The sequence below is a fragment of the Buceros rhinoceros genome, unplaced genomic scaffold, assembly GCF_000710305.1.
Source record: "Buceros rhinoceros silvestris isolate BGI_N320 unplaced genomic scaffold, ASM71030v1 scaffold19386, whole genome shotgun sequence".
Taxonomy (NCBI): domain Eukaryota; kingdom Metazoa; phylum Chordata; class Aves; order Bucerotiformes; family Bucerotidae; genus Buceros; species Buceros rhinoceros.
Genome location: NW_010419531.1, coordinates 10,642 through 12,116, shown reverse-complemented (window position 1 = coordinate 12,116; position 1,475 = coordinate 10,642). Strand labels below are relative to the sequence as shown.

General features: G+C 50.5%; 1 protein-coding gene across 1 annotated transcript in view; it reads right to left on the bottom strand.

Moving 5' to 3' along the window:
• Positions 1–539: 539 nt before the first annotated feature.
• Positions 540–1,475, bottom strand: part of LAG3 (lymphocyte-activation gene 3) — a 5,762-nt gene continuing 4,826 nt past the window's right edge. Inside the window, exon 8 of the mRNA XM_010138981.1 lies at positions 540–650. Within this exon, the coding sequence (XP_010137283.1) occupies positions 540–650 (111 nt within the window). The remainder of the gene's footprint in view (positions 651–1,475) is intronic.

The following is a 1,475-nucleotide window of genomic DNA, read 5'->3' as shown; positions in this document are numbered from 1 at the left end:
GACAGGTTTATTTTAGGTTCTAAAATAAGTTTCTAATAAAATAAAATGCTCAAAGTGTGCAATAAGTGCAGTCCTCCGTGGTGTCCCCTCCGCTACCGAATGAGCGCTAGAGCAGGGCAGTGCAGGGAGAGGAAGAAGAAAGCGGGCAGGGAGGACAAACCACCACTGGGCTGCAGTGGAGCTGGGTTCCAGCCATGTCCCACGACTAAGTGCCCTGCTAGTAAAAGGCCGTGAGAGAGGCCGTGAAGGAGGGGCAAAAGGCGGGAGAGAAGTGGCACTGAAGCAGGCAATAGCTACTGGCTCAAATACTCCAAATAGCTCCAAAGCGTTTGTGCTGCCTGCCACCTGCAGTGGTGAATCTTGTCTTGCCCTCGTATGCAGCTTCCAGCCCCCCTGCAGGTACAGAGCTCCCACAGCCTCCTGGTGCGTTCATGCCAGCCCCAGACCCTCCCGAGAGGTCTGCACGACCCATCTCTCTGCAGCGTTGCACACAGAATTTCATCCTCCCGTGCAGACTGGGCTCAGCATCCCGGCTCCCATCAGCACTCAGTTTGCTGGATCTTCTCTTTCTGGTTTTCCTCCATCTCCTTCTTCCTCGGCACAGTGACTGCAAACATCCCTTCCAGTCCTGGGAAGGCAGGAGACCGTGCCTGAAAGGGAAGAAAGGATTGGTATCAGCCATGGGAGGGAGACTCAGTGGCACAAGTCTGGTCTTCTCCTGGCCACGGAAGGCATGGTCCTACTGCTTGCAACCACTGCCCACCTAGAACCGGGGAAGAGCCCCAGTGCCACTCTCTGAGACATGCAGTTACTTCTGGGGAAGGTGGGCTCGCACTATCCTCCGTGGTGTCCTGGGCATAAGGAATAACAAAGACAGGGCATGCTTAAGAGAGAGCAAAGAAAGATCTGGGCAATGGTCAGGCCAGATTTTCCACCACCTTTTCAAAGAAAATAATAAAGGGCATGAAGGTCTGTGCAAAGCAAAATAAGAACAAATTAAAGACAGAACCACTTTCGTCTCTTGCTTTAACAAGTGACTTTCTAGATAACGAAAAATGTAGATGTCAGGGCTGCTGATAACGGTGAAGTAAATGGTGACACACAGACAATCCATACAGCGAGAAAGATGGTATTAGTAAAGGAACGGCCTGGTAGGTGTGATCTCAGCTGAGCAGGGACTGGGATTTTGCTGGCAGGTTTCTGTCAGACTGTAGAGAAATTATAAGCCCAAATCTTCAAAGATCCGTCGTGGGACCAATCATTAATGGCACAGAGTGTGAAAGCGCTAATGACTTCTGTAGCTGATGAAGTTGAGGAGCTTCATTTGGAAAAAAGAGGATGCAAATGTTACTCAGATCCCAGATGTTTTAGAAGAATGGAGCGGTAAAGTGAATGTCAGGGTGAGGGAAATGCAGCAGTACCAACCTCACGTTGGTAGGCTCAGGGCTCAGGGGATTGGAAGAGGAATTCCTGCT